Source organism: Arachis ipaensis, chromosome B02 (genome assembly GCF_000816755.2).
Source record: "Arachis ipaensis cultivar K30076 chromosome B02, Araip1.1, whole genome shotgun sequence".
NCBI lineage: Eukaryota > Viridiplantae > Streptophyta > Magnoliopsida > Fabales > Fabaceae > Arachis > Arachis ipaensis.
The window spans coordinates 77,755,179-77,771,583 of NC_029786.2; the positions used below are offsets into that span (position 1 = coordinate 77,755,179).

At 36.4% G+C, this 16,405-nt stretch overlaps 1 protein-coding gene across 1 annotated transcript in view; it reads left to right on the plus strand.

Annotated features, from left to right (window-relative positions):
- Window positions 1-2,979, plus strand: part of LOC107625483 (transcription factor bHLH130) — a gene marked incomplete in the record, with an annotated part of 3,208 nt that extends 229 nt beyond the window's left edge. Inside the window, 6 exon segments of the mRNA XM_016328133.2 lie at window positions 1-655; window positions 1,282-1,619; window positions 1,711-1,881; window positions 2,235-2,300; window positions 2,408-2,476; window positions 2,576-2,979. Of these exon segments, the coding sequence (XP_016183619.1) occupies window positions 130-655; window positions 1,282-1,619; window positions 1,711-1,881; window positions 2,235-2,300; window positions 2,408-2,476; window positions 2,576-2,647 (1,242 nt within the window).

The window sequence follows — 16,405 nt, forward strand, 5'->3', positions numbered from 1 at the left end:
TTTATAGCTTTTCCATAATGATTCCCCATCTTCTAATCTTTTTACAGCGTCACAGTGACTTTTGAGTAACCCAAACAAAGCACATAACAAACACTAAAACATATACAGACATATATATAAATAGTGATAATGGATTCAAATTCGCTTCAAGGCTATCAACTTGAACAACAACAAAGCAGTAGTTCTGGTTTGCTTCGTTATCGCTCTGCACCGAGTTCGCTTCTCGCGAATCTCACTCCAACTTTCACTGAATCCCAAGCCTTGCTCTCGAGATTAGCCAATAGTAATAGCAGTAGCAGCAAAAACAATATTTCCAAAAACGATACCGTTTCACATAGCTTCCAAGAATTCCCAGATACAAACACAAACACAAACACAAAAACAAACAATAAGGGTTGTGATTCGAAGGGTCTGAGGCGGATGAATTCTGGAGGGCGCGGATATGGTGGTGGTGGTGGATTGCCACCTCACTACCCAAGGAACACTTCTTCTTCTTCTTCTTCTTCTTGTTCATCTTCAATGGATGGGTCTTTAGGGTTGGTTATGGGTTCAATGGGAATGGACCAAAAAGGGTTTGGCGTTTCTTCTTCTTTAAATCTTCTCAGGCAGAATAGTTCCCCTGCTGACCTTTTCTCCAACGTTTCATTTCAAAATGGTATTTAACTTGTAACATATTTTTATCTATTTTTTTTTCCTTTTAAGACGTGATGTTTTCTTGTTACTGTAATAGAGTGGAGGATTTGTTACTATTTAGAATCTAATCATCATCATAATGAGTATTAGTTAGATGCTATATGTGTGCTTAATGAAAGAGCAATCAATTAGGAATCAATGAGATTGGTGGGGACATTGATTCAATCCAATTTATGGTTGTTTTGAATCTCATGATCCGAATTATAGTTACATGGAGGTTGATGAAACTTTTCAAATCTGTTTATTATTTACCTTACATGGTATCACAGCATTTATATTTAGTTAAAATTTTTGCAATATGATGAGCTTATTCATTTAGATGTGCTATGTGTTAATTGGTATTTGTTCCTTAAGCTTTTAGGAGAATTAATCCTTTCCTGAAACTTCAATATCGAATGATCTTTATCTATGCTTCGTTTTTATAGTATTGTAGATCCAAGATTGCAAATTATGCTTATGTTTTATATAAATATGTAATAACTAACTAATTACTTCAATTTGAGGATCTAGAATATGATATCTGACCTTCCTTCTTATTATATTAAGACAGTAATTACTCAGAAGAAGTTATATGTTTGTAAATTGTAGGATTTGCTACCATGAAAGGTGTCGGGAACTATGGTCATGTTAACAGCACCAGCGAAGAACTTAGTCCATCGATGAACAGATTGAAGAATCAGATTAGCTTCTCATCAAGAACTGCTTCTTCCTTGGGAATGTTGTCGCAGATCTCCGAAATAGGGAACGAGGAAATTGGGGCAAATAGCCCTGAAGATGGGAGGCAGGGTGGTAGCAATGGTGATGCCTTGCATTACAGCCCCGGATTCTGCTATGGTTCTTGGAGTGATGCACCACAACACTCTGAAAACCTCACTGGCTTGAAAAGAGGGCGAAGTAGCAATGGAAAGTTGTTTCCTGATGTTCAGGTATGCATCTATATATAGGATGTTCACTTTTATGATCTTATTCTTTCACTTTGATTTCTTGCTCTTAATTCGAACCAATTGATGTACTCAGAATGGAGAGCTAGGAAATCAAGTTCATATGCTATCACATCACTTGAGTTTGCCGAAAACTTCATCAGAGATGATTGGTATGGAGAATCTGCTTCAGTTCCCAGATTCTGTTCCTTGTAAAATCAGAGCGAAGCGAGGCTGCGCTACTCATCCCCGAAGCATAGCTGAAAGGGTAGGACTTTGTCTATCTCCAAAATACAATTTACGTTTTCAGAAGAATCTTATTATCTTAACTATGACTATGAGCATTAAGAATGAGTTATATTTAACTGACTTGTCTAAATAGCTCAGAATAAGACACAAAAACATCATTTAATCTAATATAGCCAATCCCAGAGAAACAGAACTTTATTATTGTTTTGAAATGGAAAGCATCTTAATATCTTGTGAGGATGCATCAACTATGATGGAATGAAGAAAAATCCTTTCTTACTTCAAAATAAAGAGCAGCACATTATTTAGACTGTATTGAATTTATGAACTTGCAGCATATTATACACGATTTTAAGGACTAACTAATTTCAGGTACGAAGAACACGGATCAGCGAACGAATGAGGAAATTGCAAGAGCTGGTCCCAAACATGGACAAGGTAAGAACAAATGATAAGTCTGGTTCTTTGAACTTGAAATATGTGTGTGTGTGCATGCATGCATGTGTGCGTGTTTGGAAAATTAACATTCTTCATGTTCTTGGCAGCAAACCAACACAGCAGACATGTTGGACTTGGCGGTTGACTACATTAAAGATCTTCAGAAACAATTCAAGGTAACATAAAGAGAGAATTTGATTTAAGAACAAAATTTTCCACCCCTTAATCTTACTCTCCATGTTTTTACATTGATTGTTTTTCAAAATTACTTGCAGAATCTAAGTGAAAAGAGGGCAAACTGCAAATGTATAAGCATGCGGAGAGCAGATACAAATCAAATTGTTTAAACCTTCTCTACAAGTAGCACAGAAAAACTATGCTAAGATATGGTTAGGATCGAGAACTATACATCATCTTCATCCTGAGAAATAATTAGAAAAATAGAAGCTAATATAAGATTTGTTGTTGCTTTTTAATGATTGTAACATAGAATGCTAGCTAGCATAATAGCTTTTAGCTCAAAGGTTATTTCTTTAAGCTAACGAGGTTTTCGTTATACAGTCAACAAAAATCATAATAGTATAAATCTGTATTTTTGTATAGGAGAATTGTGTAATAAATGTATTCCGTTTTAAGGGAATATACTGTTTTTATTCATATAGATATATGAAATTTTTTATTAGGGCAAGTTACTTAAATAAATAGAATAGAGAAAATATTTACCCAAATGTGCAAAACTGGTTCTTGTTACCTGCATGTGCAAAAAGCCATTTCTATGTAATCCGTGGCAACCCACCACGGTTTCAAAACATGCATAAACCGTGGTAGGTCCCAGCGGATTATGGCCAAAAGATATAGAGTGTAAACCGTGGTAGGTCACCACGGTTTACTAAGGAGAGATGGCGTGCATAAACCGTGGAGAGTCACTACAGTTTATGAAAAAATTTGTTTGCACATAAAATAATCCAAAAATTTCATGGTGTTTATTATTGGAGTCTAATTTTTTTCTAATTTATTTTACATAACAAATTTTAAATATTTTAAATTTATTAAATTTTATCATTTTAAATTAAATATTAATTTTTTATTTTTTAGTAAATAGACATCAATTTTTTAAGCACTATAAAAATCATTTTCTTAGTATTATCTGATATTTTTTTTCTATTGTACTCTTTCTATTATAAAAAGCTGTTGTTGATAAGACATAATTTAAGATTCTGCTCATAAATTTATTGTGGTAATAAATTCATTTTCTATTGGACATAAAATTAACAAGATTTTCTAGCCATTATTTACCACACATAAACCGTGGTGACCCACAAAGTTTTATGTGCAAACAAGTTTTTTCATAAACCGTTGTGACTCTCCACGGTTTATGCACGCCATCTCTCCTTAGTAAACCGTGGTGACCTACCACGGTTTACACTCTATATCTTTTGGCCATAATCCGCTGGGACCTGCCACGGTTTATGCACGTTTTGAAACCGTGGTGGGTTGCCACGGATTACATAGAAATGGCTTTTTGCACATGCAGGTAACAAGAACCAGTTTTGCACATTTGGGTAAATATTTTCTCTATTCTATTTATTTAAGTAACTTGCCCTTTTTATTACATATATATGATGAAGATGAATTCTATTTGTCGCTTCTTATTGTATTAGTACAGCATTCAAAAGGCCTATGCTCTCTTTCGTGGCAAGTGGAAAGCAGGGAATTTGCGGTCCAGTTTGGATTGATTTTGAGTTAAAAATTCATCTGATCTAAACACTAATTTTATTTGCGATGCGGTTTGGATTTGATGTTTTTTTTTTTAAAAAAATAATCGATCCAATCTGATTCAATTTCAAGCGGTTTGGATTGGATTGGATTGAATTTGCGGTTTTGTAAATTAAAAAAATAAAAAAATATATAACAAGTTTTAACATCAAATTTTAAATAACTAACAATGACATAATAAATCTCAACATCATTTTGAAAAATCAATGATAACATAACAATAAAATAAAATTATAGATTAGTTAAAATAAATAAATAAATTATATTTTGAACATAAAATATTTATTAAATAATAATAATACATGAATAATATAAAAATGTTAACAAATTGAATATATTTGTTGGGGCTAAGGAAATTAAAGACCTCAGACCTATCAGTATAGTTGGATGTGCATATAAAGTTATCTCTAAGTTGTTGACACGGAGAATGAGGAGTGTAATGTCAGGCTTAGTTGGGGAATCACAGAGTGTCTTTGTGAAGGGAAGGAAGATACATGATAGAGCTTTAATTGCATGTGAAACGGTGCAATGGTTGAAACAGAAAAAGAAGGCATCAATGATTATCAAATTGGATTTCCATAAAGCCTATGATAGAGTTAAATGGTGCTTTGTTGATACTGTTTTAGAAAAGATGGGTTTCGGTAGAACATGGAGATCATGGGTTAGAGAGTGTGTTAGGTCGGCATCCATCTCTATCCTGATCAATGGTCACCATCAAAACCATTCAAAATGGAGAGGGGCCTACGGCAAGGGACCTGTTATCGTCGTTTCTGTTTGTTCTGGTGGTGGATGTGCTTAACCGGATGATCGCGGAGGCAGTAAGGAACGGTCGGATATCTCCACTCTTAGTCGGGAGGGATAATATAGAGTTGTCACACTTACAATTTGCTGATGACACTATATTATTCTGTCCGCCGGAAGAGGCTTCTGAGATGCTTCGAATTGATGTCTGGACTGAACATTAATTTTGAGAAGTCCAACTTGATACCAGTGAACTGCAGTCAGGAGTGGGTTAGCCGAATGTGTCAACTACTAGGGTGTCAGGAGGCAGCACTGCCGGTGAGGTATCTTGACATCAGCCTAGGAGCAAACCCACGGTTAGTAAAAACTTGGAAGCCGGTTCTAGATAAGGTGGATGAAAAACTAAGCTTGTGGAAAGCGAAGATTCTTAGTAAGGCTGGAAAGCTGGTGCTCATTAAGTCGGTGATCAACAGCCTACTTATCTATTACCTGAGATTGTATAAGATGCCAAATGCAGTTGCACGAAGAATCATTTCCTTGCATAGGAGGTTCTTTTGGGGGAAGGATGATTGACGACCTGGTATGGCTCTCGTGAAGTGGGAGATGGTCCAGGTACCAAAGAAGCTTGGAGGCTCGGGGGGTGGGTGATGCGGTGGTTCGCAATACTGCCTTACTATTTAAATGGTGGTGACGATTCTCAAAGGAGGACTGTCCTCTATGGAAGAAGATTGTGTGCTCCTGTAATAGCTTGAACCCGAATCACTTGTTGTCAACTCAGGAGTTACCAAGGAGAGGGGGCCCATGGAGAGACAATGTCAAATACAAATAAAGGAGTAACATGTCAGGCAGAAGATGATTGATGGCCTTGCTAAGGAAGTAGGAGATGGTAGATCAACCAGGTTCTGGGAGAATACATGGCTCCAAGTGGGAAAGTTGAAAGACTCCTTTCCGAGACTCTTCTTGATTTCAAACCAAAAAGGATCAGTAATTGGGGATTGTGGGATTCGGGATGGGATAGAGTGGGTTTGGCACTTCCAATGGAGGAGGGAACTCCGCGAATGGGAGACTGATACATTGGATCAGCTGCTACACGTCTTGCAATCTGTTAGATTAGTATCAGATGTACAAGATAGAGTGATGTGAAAATTTGGCAAGGAAAGAGTTTATTCTACTAACTCATTTGTGCAGGTTTTGCAGGAAGAGACCATGAATGAGGAGCTTCTTCGCTATACGATACAAAGAAAATTTGGAAAGGTCTAGTCCCACCTCAAGTCGAGTTGTTCGCTTGGTTTGTATTAGTAGACAGGGTGAACACAAATGATCGTCTAAGTAGATTGGGAATCCTACAACAGAATGATAACGTCTGCATGTTGTGTAAGAAAGGTGTTGAAACTATACAACACTTATTTGTTACATGTGAGTTCTCTTGGAAGGTGTGGTGTGCATGGATATCGGCATTTGGACAGGAGTGGACTGCTCCCGGTACCTTGAAAGACCACTTTGAGAGTTGGAGATCTTTGCCGATGAGAGACGAGCAGCGCAAGTTTTGGCTAGTTGGGTTCTTCTCAGTAATATGGATTATTTGGCTACGACGGAATGAGTTCATATTTCAGAGCAAGATAACAAGAGTTGTAGAGTGTGTGGATCAATCGTTTTCATGTGGTACAGAGTGGTATAGTAAATAACTCATGTGGCCGATGGCTATGCCAGAGATGACATAGGAGTTGTTTGTTTTTATGTTTAATGTTGTCTTTCTATGCTCCACCTTGAGTGTTGAGCTCTTTCTTTCTTTCAAAAAAACGATTTAGATTAGATTGGATCAATTTTGAGAAGTAAATCTAAAATTCGATCCAATTCATTTAGTTTGCAAAAAAATAGAATCCAATCAAATTTAAATTAATGCCATTTTTATTGATTTGGATTGAATTTGAACAACTTAATGGAAAGCACATTTACGATGTTAAAGAATGTTAAAGCTTAAAATAAATTTTTATGGTATTAATACACTCCAACATGTATATATTCAATTGCTAGATAGTAAAAATAACTAATTTTTTATAATTGTATCATGACATGATTATTCAAGTTATGTAAAATATATTATGAATGTATTAAAATTAATTTTATTTATTTAATATTTCAAAATGAGAAACTACTTTGAAAAAAAAATTGTTAAATATTAATTTAGATATCCCTAGTTGTGTTTTAGGTTTTTAGCCATTTATAGAGGGGACAGTTGCATATCGTATTGGGACCTATACAATGTCACATTAATGATTTGATGTTGACATTAAAGAGTTGCATGAGAGCCAAAAATAAAGTTATAGTCACCCGCCGTTATGACCAATTATAAGTAACCATACATTGTTCAATTCATGTGTTGATGACCCATTTTGGTGATTTTTCCTTTCTCTTCCACATTCAATCTTATCCCATTCCCAGTTGTTTCCTCGTCAGGTATTAAAATTCAGAAAAGGAATAAAAGTTTGGACAAATGTGTGCCGCCGTTGTCGGACATGGTATTTTTCTGTGTACTTTTTTTTCCTCACTTAAAATAGCCAGGCAGCTGGACCCGCTCCACAAAGTCTAGCCATAAACAAATTTGTTATTTTCGTGAGATGCAATTCAGTCCATAGTTATTAGAATTAAATTGATAATTAATTTAGTTATATGATCAGATTATCGAATTATTGATTTAATTGGTAGATTATTATTTATTCAATTAATAAGGTTATAATTAAAAAAATATAAAATTATATAAATAAAATTAAAATAATATCTTAAAATTTAAAAGACAAGTCTTTACAAACATTAATAATCTAATATCAATTTTTAAACATAATTAATAATAAAAAAATAATAAACTAGTTTTTAGTACATTGCTAATAATACTTGTTTTTGAAATGATGGCGTTTTTGATGGTTGGTACGCAAAATCGTGATTATTCGTTCATTGGCTATAGTGCCAAAAACTTGGTGTGGGAGAATTTGAATTCAAGACTTCTTCACAATTCCGTATAACTGACCAGTAAGTGCACTGGGTCGTTCAAGTAATACCTTACGTGAGTAAGTCGATCCCACGGAGATTGTCGGCTTGAAGCAAGCTATGGTCATCCTTGTAAATCGCAGTCAAGCGGATTCAAATGGTTATGAGGTTTTGATAATTAAAATATAAATAAAATATAAAATAAGATAAAGTTACTTATGTAATTCATTGGTGGGAATTTCAGATAAGCATCTGGAGATGCTTTGTTGCTTCAAAACCTCTGCTTTCCTACTGCCTTCTTCCAACCATGCGTTACCTCCTTCCATGGCAAGCTGTATGATCCTCTCGGATGAAAACAAATCCATATGCGCTGTCACCGTACGACTAATCATCTGTCGGTTCCCGCTAGCGTCGGAATAGGACCATTGTCCTTTTGCACACTGTCACTGCGCCCAACATTCGCAAGTTTGAAGCTCGTCACAGTCATCCCTTTCCAGATCCTACTCGGAATACCACAGACAAGGTTTAGACTTTCTGGATCTCAGGAATGCTGCCAATGGTTCTAGCCTATACCACGAAGATACTAATCTCACGGACTCAGTCCGTGTATTAGATATCCAAGAGAGTATACTCCAGCTGTCGTCCAATGACTACGTTGAACATCATGTAGATCGCTTTGTGGTTGTCAGGCACACGATCTTGGCTAAGCGAGTAACGAAGATTGGGTGACTGTCACGGGTCACCCCTTCATTCTGACTTAACTGAATTAAGTACGAGAATATATCTTGGAGAAGAAGTAGGCGTGAATTGAATAGAAAAATAGTAGTAATTGCATTAATTCATGAAGAACAGCAGAGCTCCACACCTTAATCTATGGGGTGTAGAAACTCCACCGTTGAAAATACATAAGTGAAAGGTCTAGGCATGGCCGTAAGGCCAGCCTCCAAACGTGTACAATAGTATAAGATGGTAAAAGTCTATCAAAAGATCTAAAATAAATCTCTAAAAGTAGTTTTTATACTAAACTAGTAACCTAGGGTTACAGAAAATGAGTAACTAAGTGCAGATAGTACAGAAATCCACTTTCGGGGCCCACTTGGTGTGTGCTTGGGCTGAGCAATGAAGCTTTTCGTGCATAGGCTGTTTCTGGAGTTAAACGCCAGCTTTGGTGCCAGTTTGGGCGTTTTACTCCAATTCTGGTGCCAGTTTTGGCGTTTTACGCCAAGATGTTTTAGGCTGTCGTTGGACGCCAGTTTGGGCCATCAAATCTCGGGCAAAGTATGGACTATTATATATTTCTGGAAAGCCCAGGATGTCTACTTTCCAACGCAATTGATAGTGCGTCAATTGGACTTCTGTAACTCTAGAAAATCCACTTCAAGTGCAAGGAGGTCAGAATCCAACAGCATCTGCAGTCATTTTTCAGCCTCTGAATAAGATTTTTGCTCAGGTCCCTCAATTTCAGCCAGAAAATACCTGAAATCACAGAAAAATACACAAACTCATAGTAAAGTATAGAAATATTATTTTTGAATAAAAACTAATAAAAATATAATAAAAAGTAATTAAATCATACTAAAAACTATGTAAAAACAATGCCAAAAAGGGTATAAATTATCCGCTCATCAATGGTGTTTGAAATAAATACATTTTTAAAATTCTAGCAAAAAAAAACAAAAAATATTTTTAGCAACAAAAGATTTACTTAAGTCATTTTTTAAGCAACACAGCTGTTGAGTTTGGAAAATTTGAATCTAATTGAAATGATGATGAAACATTATTAAAATATAAATTAGAAAATTATTAATGTTTAAATAATTAAATTACTTTCAATTGTTTGGTTGATGTTTTTGTTAGTGTGCAGGAAGAATAAATTAATTTCCTATTGGGCCAAAAAGCTAGAATAGCCCAATTTGATCAATAAATTAATTTAGCCTTGTGCAAAATTAAATCATTCAAAGTAGTTGAACCTTGAGATTGAAACAAGCCCAAATCACAAGCCCATGGACTAATATTGGAAAAACAAAAGAAAAAGAAGGAAGTGGCCAAAGACTTTAAGCATGCTACGGTTACCTACTCCCATGGACTAATGGATTTCAAATTTCAACTCAATTAAGTGCACGCCTTGGTAACAGGAAGTTAAAATTCAATTTGATTAATTCACATTGAAAGATCCATACGTTACTCTATGCATTGGTAACTGGAAGTAAGAATTCAATTGGGTTTAATATTGCATTAAAAGCTTTGTCTCTTCTCTCCCCTCTCTCTTGTCTTTCGGTCATATCAATCAAATAGAGAAGAAAGAAGAAGTCATTAGAAGGTTATGGAAAATAAAAGTTATCAGAAGAAAAAGTAATGTAACAGAGAAGCTATGGAAGAAAGGCTATGAAGAAGGAAGATCTGAAGAAAGGCATGGCAAGATTTTTGCCATTGAAGACAAGATTTGAAGAAGGGATTCAAGATTTTTGAAGCCAAAAATAGATGCAATCCGCCTCTGTCAGAGAAGAAGATCTCAGTTGCAAAAGTTCACTTCCATTTTTGTTCATCAAAGAAAGAAGGTAGCTGCCGAGCTACATATATGAAGAAGCAAAAAGGGAAAACAAGGAGCTGTCCCGGGTCAGAAGATCATCAAGGGTCCGAATCCTTTCTTGGAGTCAAAGACAAGATCAAGGGTTTAGATTGAAGGATCTTGATGAAAAGGGTTGAGAGAGGTACATGCATGTTGGTTTTTGGTTTTTCCTCGCTCTTCTCTTTGTCCAAACCGAAGCTGTTTTTGGGTTGGAGAAGAAGTTGCTTGGTTGAACCGATTTCAACCTTGGGAGATTCCCCTTCTATATTAAGGGTGAACAGCCAAGGGTTGAGATCAAGGAGAGAAAGTGAAAAGCACAGAGTTCTCATAGCTACCCAAGCTTCTTGAGTTCTTCTCCTTCAAAGATGTTCATTTTATTTTTTTTCTTAGTATTGTCTGTCTGGGTCTCATGGTAAAAAGCAAACATGGTGAGGTTTGTAAGAAAAAGCTAGTGAGAGGAAAAAGGCAGTGATCAATATTAGAGAAAAAGCCATAGATGTCTCAGAGTTTCTTTGTACATATGTATGTTGTGGTTCATGATCCTGTGGGGATTCCCTTGCAAGTTGGGTTAGTACTTTGCGGTTGAAAGCTAGGTTTTAAGTCCTAGTCAAATTCAGATTGGGTGTAGAATATGGGTTTGTCCCTGATAGGATTGGATAGATCCTAGGAAAATAATTAATGTTTGTAATCTTGTAAAAGATAGTGAAATTCCATCATTGTTGTGATGGAGACTAGATGTAGGCTACATTGCACTTAGTAGCTGAATCAGGATACTTCTTGGTGTGATTCTCTCTTCTCTGCTTCTTTTCTGTTTCTAGTTCGCAGAAGACAAAATGAAAAATGTCTCTCAACTTGTTACGAGACAAAACAAAAATGTCTCTTAACTTGTTGTGAGACAAAAAGTGAAAATATCTCCTGAAGATCCTTTAAAAGTCAGAAAGTAATTTTTCAACAAAAAGTGAAAATATCTTCTGAAGATCCTTTAATTTCCTTTCTCTTCCACATTCAATCTTATCCCATTCCCAGTTGTTTCCTCGTTAGGTATTAAAATTTAGAAAAGGAATAAAAGTTTGGACAAATGTGTGCCGTCGTTGTTGGACATGGTATTTATCTGTGTACTTTTTTTTCCTCACTTAAAATAGCCAGGCAGCTGGACCCGCTCCACAAAGTCTAGCCATAAACAAATTTGCCATTTTTGTGAGAGAAAAGATACAATTCAGTCCATAGTTATTAGAATCGAACCGGTAATCAATTCAGTTATATGACCGGATTATCGAGTTACTGATTCAACTGGTAGGTCACTGTTCATCCAGTTAATTCGGTTATAATTAAAAAAAAAATAAAATTATATAAATAAAATTAAAATAATATCTTAAAATTTAAAAGGCAAGTCTTTACAAACATTAATAATCTAATATCAATTTTTAAACATAACTAATGATCTAAAAAAAAAAGATAATAAACTAGTCTTTAGTACATTGCTAATGATGCTTGTTCTTGAGATGGTGGCGTTTCTGATGGTGTTTGAGATGAAGACATTTTTAAAATTCTAGCAAAAGAAACAAAAAATATTTTTAGCAACAAAAGATTTACTTAAGTCAGCTTTTAAGCAACACAACAACCACCACTATTTCACCAAAGTTCACTGATTCTGTGATTCAACAAATAACAACTCTAAAAAAAACCAACAACAAACAACAACAGTTCTAAAAAATACAGCAACTCTAAAACAACACAGCAACCAGCAACAAACAACAACTCTAAATGCAACAACAGCCCAGATTCAAGTTCAACAATAATTCTAACTAAAGTAATAACCACCAGATTCAATAGCAACTTTAAAAAATCAAATACAATAGTAATAACCACCATATTCAATAACCATACTAACTAAAATATGCTCAAGTTCAACAACTCTAAAATTCAATTACAACAGCAACCACTAGGTTTAGTATTCAACAACAATTCTAGTGAAAGACCAGGGTCAAAAACTTGAAAGGAGCTCACCTGGTTAACTGGTTCCCAGACCGCGACACAAGAAGACGACCACCACCGCCCGAATGACCTTAGGGAGCAGATACAGAGATGCTGACCACCACCACCCCACTAACTTGAGGGAGCAGATGCAGAGATGCTGCTTGATTGGTTGTCTTCTGTGAGCTTTCTGCCGCCGATGAAGTGGACGCAAGGCAGGGGTACGGGACCGCGACGACGATGAGGTGAGAGACTGAGAGACTGACGAGGTGAGTGGAGAGACGACGAAGTAACAAGGTGAGGGGAGAGACGATGGAGTGATGAGGTGAGGGCGATGGTAAGGGACTGCTGAGCGCCGACGACAAAGGAGCAGAGAGACGAGGTTGGCTGGGAGGTTTGGGGGGTTCCACTGGAATTGTCTCAGATTAGGGGAAATGGGGAAGGGGAGATTAGCCATTAGGGTTTCATTGAAAGGGGAAGGGGGCAACTAAAAGCTAAACGATGCCGTTTTCTTAAGCACGACCCGGACCGGGTTGAATTAACTGGCCGGGTCATCGGTTTTAACGAAAATCTATCGGGTCGAACCGGGATCCACCGGGTCCAATGCATAGCCGGTTCAACGAGTGGCTCGACCCGGCCAGATGACTGGATTTCCGGTCGAATCAGCCGGATCGAGCGCGGATTTGATAACTATGATTCAGTCAGTCTATTTTTACAAAAAATAATAACTTTTAGTAATAATATTATTATTTTAAGACAATATAAATTATTTACTGAAAAATTCATCAAATCATAACAAAATTTTATTTTGTGCCGGATTCATTTGTAATATGTAAAAAATTTAAACTCTTACAAATTATTAACTAGTCTATTTTAAATTTTTTTATTAGTGGTGATTAAGTGGAGAATAATTATTATCAGAAGTGTGATGTTACAAGAAGAAAAAATAATTACAGTAAAAATATTTTTCAAAAAAGAAAAAGAGTATCGAACAAAAAATGAGAGAATGAAATGCTGATGTTGATGATATTGGTGTTGGTGTTGATGGTGGTAGAAGAGATAATAAAGATGATAAAGTATAGTTGAACGATAAAAGTAGTAAAAGTAAAAGTTATAAAGATGAAAATGAAAAAATTATTGGTAGTAGTTTCTCTTAGATAACTTGGTGGAGGGAGGGGTTAGGAAATAAAATTGTTGAAAATAACTGTGATGGTAGTAGTTGGTCACATTGTTAGAAATAATTGTTGAAAATTCTCACAGAGTATAAATAAAATTCTCACAAAATCAATTTCTATTATTATTGGACAACTTTTTTAACAAAGAATTTGTATTGTTTTAAAATAATAATATTGGGGCCAAAATGTATCTTTTCTAAAGGTTCATGCTGTCCTTTGTAAAAATATATAGAACTAAGATTGGACCTTTACTCTTTTTATTAGGAAAAAAGAAAAGAAAAATCTTAGGGTTTAACTATCTTATGTTCTAAAAGTACATGTTAAGACTACAAATTGAGAAAGTTTATGTTAGCTAAACTTAAGAACTTATAGTGCAGTATGTGTAGGACATGGATTCAAAGAACAACTTATAGTTATAATATGTTTCATGCTTCTTTTGTATTTTTGACATTTTTTTTGTCAAATATTGTATAATCTACACCTTGATGAATTTGAGATAGAGCTAATTGATCACTCCTCTATTGGGAAGGTGTTTAGCGCTAATTAATCTCTTCTCTATTGGGCAGGATCAACACCTTTTTACAAACCCGGTAAAACGAAGTTTGATAAATCCTAAGCCTTCAAATGGATAGTAATATGGCTGTTACGAATCAAAAGCCATAACTCGGCATCATGTGTCATAACTCGACATTATGCGTTATAATTCGGCTCAACGGATTATGATCTAGATTACAAACCTTCGACCTAATATTGTAACCTACCAATCTATAATAACTGCTTTCCAATACAGGTAACTGTCGGAAGCATAACCGACTTATCCCACCTCACCTATAAAGGTAAGATTTTTTATCCTCGAGAGACACATTGAGTACACAATACTAACTTAAGCATCAGAGTGCCTTTTGCAGGTACACTCCCTCCTCCCCCCACTGTTCATACTCTCCACGACGTGAATTACCCTTGGACGAAGAGCTCGGACCCTCGAGACCTAAAGCTCGGCGTTGAGGACAACAACTCGGTATTGACTCTCAGGAACTGACTTGCATCCAGGTTGTTCACTCAAGAACAATTGGCGCCCACCGTGGGGCCGAGAACATAAAATCTTTCTTATTTATCGGCCTCAGTATTGCCACGTGGATCCATGGCTGACGTGCCTCCAACTACACCATCTGAACTTCTTCGGATGGTAACTGAGCTACAACGAGCCAACCAACGTATGGCGGAGGCAAACCAATGCATGACAGAAGAAAATCAAAGAATGGCAAATCAGATTGCCGAATTAGCAAACGCTTGGATTGAAAACAATAATGATCGTCGCGAACAACCAGAAGGTGAAGAACACCAATCTAATCCGACGCACATCTCTGAAACTATTCGAGTTGAAGACGCTCGGCCTCCGTGAAACGAAGGAGCTCGGCCTCCGCGGAATGAGGATGGTCAGCCAAAAAATGAGGATAACGAGCCCGATAACTCCGTGGGACCTTTCATAGCCGAAGTTATGAATTTCGAGCTACCCAGAAAGTTCACCTTACCACCGACCTTAACCCCCTACGACGGGTTAGGAGATCCGAAGAAATACCTCAAAATTTTCAGATCCATAATGATCGTAAACGGTGATTCCGTCTTATGTCATTGTTTTCCTTCTTATTTAGATGGCCCTGCACTTGATTATTTTGTTCTTTGCCTACAGATTTTATCTCTCGTTTTCGGGAACTAGCAAAGCTTTTCGAGGAACACTTTGCAGGATCTGCAATCTACTTACATGACTCAGACTACCTGAATGCAATCAAACAAGGCCAGAATGAAAGCTTAAAGGACTACATGACTCGCTTTACAAAAGTCGCCATGAGCATACCAGATCTCCATCCCGAGGTGCATTTGCATGCCATCAAGAGTGGACTCCGACCAGGAAAATTCCAAGAAGCAATTACGGTTGCCAAACCAAGGACCCTGGCCGAGTTCCGCGAAAAGGCAAAAAGACAAATAGATATTGAGGAACTTCGACAATCTCGAAAGGTTGACAAACCCCAGTACAAAGATGAGGACAAAGCTCGGGACAATAAGAAAAATTTCAAGCTAACTCCTCGTTATGAGTCATACACTCAGTTCAATACAAAGAGAGATGACATCATCAAAGAAATTCTAAACTCAAAGCTGATCAAACCTCCGCAAAAAGCCGACACCTATCAGGATGTAAATAAAGTCGACAAATCCAAATATTGCACCTTCCATCAGAAGCACGGCCACAGAACTGATGAGTGCGTCATCGCCAAGGACCTCCTAGAGCGACTAGCTCGCCAAGGCCACTTGGACAAATATATCAATGGCCACATACAAAGGAGTGCCTTTTGCAGGTACACTCCCCCCCGGCCGTTGTTCATACTCTCCATGACGTGAATTACCCGTGGACGAAGAGCTCGAACCCTCGAGACCTGAAGCTTGGCGTTGAGGACAATAACTCGGCATCGACTCTCAGGAACCGACTTGCATCCAGGTTGTTCACTCAAGAACAGAGAGGCATCAAAGTTTCCCAATAACTATAATCAAGTTTCCATCTAATTTAGAACTAGACCACACATTATTAAAAGCGTTTTCCGTGCTAACTCTATGAAGAAACAATTATGTGTAAACTCTCTCACACCATACAAATTAATTTGTTAATAAATTAATTATTAATAAAAAAATTAGGAAACTAAATTTTATTAATCCAACGGGTTAGAAATATTAAAAATACAAATTTTAATTGTAAGAACCGGAGTTTTCATGTAAAATCGCTTAAGTAGAATAGAATAATTTAATTGCCCGAAATAGGTTCGAAAATATAAAAAAAAAATTTTAAAATATAAATGTAAGATTCGGATTCAGTGGATTTTTCTGAGTGAAAA